The sequence below is a fragment of the Thecamonas trahens genome, assembly GCF_000142905.1.
Source record: "Thecamonas trahens ATCC 50062 unplaced genomic scaffold supercont1.49, whole genome shotgun sequence".
Classification (NCBI taxonomy): Eukaryota; order Apusomonadida; family Apusomonadidae; genus Thecamonas; species Thecamonas trahens.
This window is the reverse complement of record NW_013657631.1, coordinates 45,217-47,344: the sequence shown is the minus strand read 5'-3', so window position 1 is coordinate 47,344 and position 2,128 is coordinate 45,217. Positions and strand designations below refer to the sequence as shown.

Genomic DNA, 2,128 nt, shown 5'->3' with positions numbered 1-2,128 from the left:
CGGGGTAGGTGGTACCCACTGCCCCCCCCCCCCCCCCCCCCCCCTCCTGTCTCACCTGCTGCTCCTTCCGTATTCCTTTTTCCCCCACATCATTCCAAAATAATCGTTCGTTATCATTGTTCTTCGGTTGATATCGTTCGTTCGGCGACGACTTCCTTTGATTGTTGAACGTTTGATTAATCGTTCGCTTGTTGAGTGTTTGGACTTTCTTTGATTGTTGAACGTTTGATTAATCGTTCGATTGTTGAACGTTTGATTAATCGTTCGCTTGTTGAGTGTTTGGTCGAACGTGCGATTAATCGTTCGATTGTTAGTTGATCGGTTCGTCCAATGATCGGATGGATCTCGTCACTGCGCAGACAAAGCGGATCTCTCGCCAGTCAAAGTCAAAGCTGAGTACGGGGATCATGGTCATCATGCTCCTTGACCTGCATCGGTATCTCGGGCGGCAATGGATCAGGCGAGAATGAGTCGAACATGCGACAGTTGACCAACAGCAACGAGGTGAGTAGGGAAGGGGGGGGGAGGGAGGGAGGGAGGGAGAAGAACGGGTATCTGACTCTTTGGGAAGAGGAGAGAGAGAGAGGGACAGAGAGAGCAGAGAGAATACTCGGTTGTGATGTCCAAATGGGCGGGAGAGGATGTGTTCAATGCCATCTTCAAGGCTATCCATGCTACCAAGCCGCCTGTGGCACCGAGTCACATTGAAAAAATCACCAAGCTGGCACTCCAGCACTACAAGGTACGTCCACAGAAAGAAGCAAGAGTCATTCTACAGAGCTACAAATTTGACAAGCATGTACTACACATCATGCGCCATACCATACACTTTCTCTCATGTTCATACATGTACTAACTCTCTCATACCACCACTTTCCCCACACGCAAACTCTCCGCTTGGTCCTCGGCTTTGTCTCGCTCGCTCGTCGCTCACCGCTTGCGGCTCGTCGCTTGCTGCTCGCGTCACTTGCTGTCCACCGCCACTGATCACCGCTTCCGCTCACCGCTTACTTCTCGCTCTCTGCTTTCTGCTCGCTCGCCTGGTCACTGCCTCTGCTATCACTTGCCGCCATCGATCACCTGCTCGCCATGGGTGTGACCATCTATCGGCGGCTCGTCGTCGGTTCGGCCGGCCCAACAGACGCGGTACAAGTTTGTGGCGCACTACATTCTCAAGTTTGTGTTCAAGTCCAAGCCGGTGTACCGGCTCTCCGGTCTGTACATGATTGACGCGGTGGTTAAGGCCTCCATCAAGGCCAACGGGTCCAAGGAGGGCTACGGCCCGCGGTTTGCCGCCCAGCTGCCCAAGGCTATTTCGGCAGCGTGGGAGTGCGAGCCTGTCCGCGCCAAGATCGAGCGCCTGGTCAATGTGTGGGCCGAGAGCAAGATGTTCTCGTCGCGCGTTCTTGCCGGCATCAAGGTGTGGATGGCGCGGAAGCTAGGCAAGGAGGTTGAACCTGAGGTTGCGGCTGTGGCCGAGGGGAGCAGATCCCGCTCGTCGGCGGCTCATCCAGCTACGAGCTCGTTGTCGGCGGCCGCGGCCGCGAGCTCGTCGTCGTCGGCTGCAGCTGCAGCTGCAGGCTCGTCGGCTACGGCTGCGGGATCGTCGTCGGCGCTTGCCGAGCTGCAGGCAACGCTCGCCAAGCTCAAGGCGCAGCAGGCGGTGGCACCGCCGTCACCGGCCGCGGCGCCGCTGGCGTCTAACTCGTTGGCGGCGCAGGCCGGCCTCACCGGCCTCTTTGCCAACTTGCAGCAGTTGCGCGCCGGCGGCAAGCCGGCGACGCCGTCGGTGCCGTCGGCCGACCTGCCGCCGGCTGGCCCAGACCCGCTCGAGGGCTTCAACTACGACTCGGACGAGGACATGGACGATGAGCAGCGGCTCCGCATCCAGCGTCAGAAGCGGCTGCAGCAGGAGCGGGCCGTCAACGCGCCTGCGTTTGCAGGCGCGGCAGCCGGAGAGCCGACTTCGGCTGGTGCCGGCTCGGCCAGTACCGGCGAGGCGGCGGCTGACTCGTCGGCGGCGGCCATGTCTGCCATTCAGAACCTGCTTGCGCAGCAGCGTGCGCAGCAGCAAGGCGGCGGGCAAGCGCCTGCCGGGCAAGCGCCTGGATTCGGCGGCGGTGGGCCT

The 2,128-nt window shown here is 59.9% G+C and overlaps 1 protein-coding gene across 1 annotated transcript; it reads left to right on the top strand.

Annotated features, from left to right (window-relative positions):
- Positions 1-568: 568 nt before the first annotated feature.
- Positions 569-2,010, top strand: AMSG_08850 (uncharacterized protein; the record flags this gene model as incomplete). Its single annotated transcript, XM_013898942.1, has 3 exons — positions 569-742; positions 1,142-1,921; positions 1,990-2,010. Exons 1-3 carry the CDS (start codon positions 620-622, stop codon positions 2,008-2,010), a joined length of 924 nt encoding a protein of 307 aa, XP_013754396.1. The 5' UTR covers positions 569-619.
- Between the last annotated feature and the right edge of the window lie 118 nt (positions 2,011-2,128).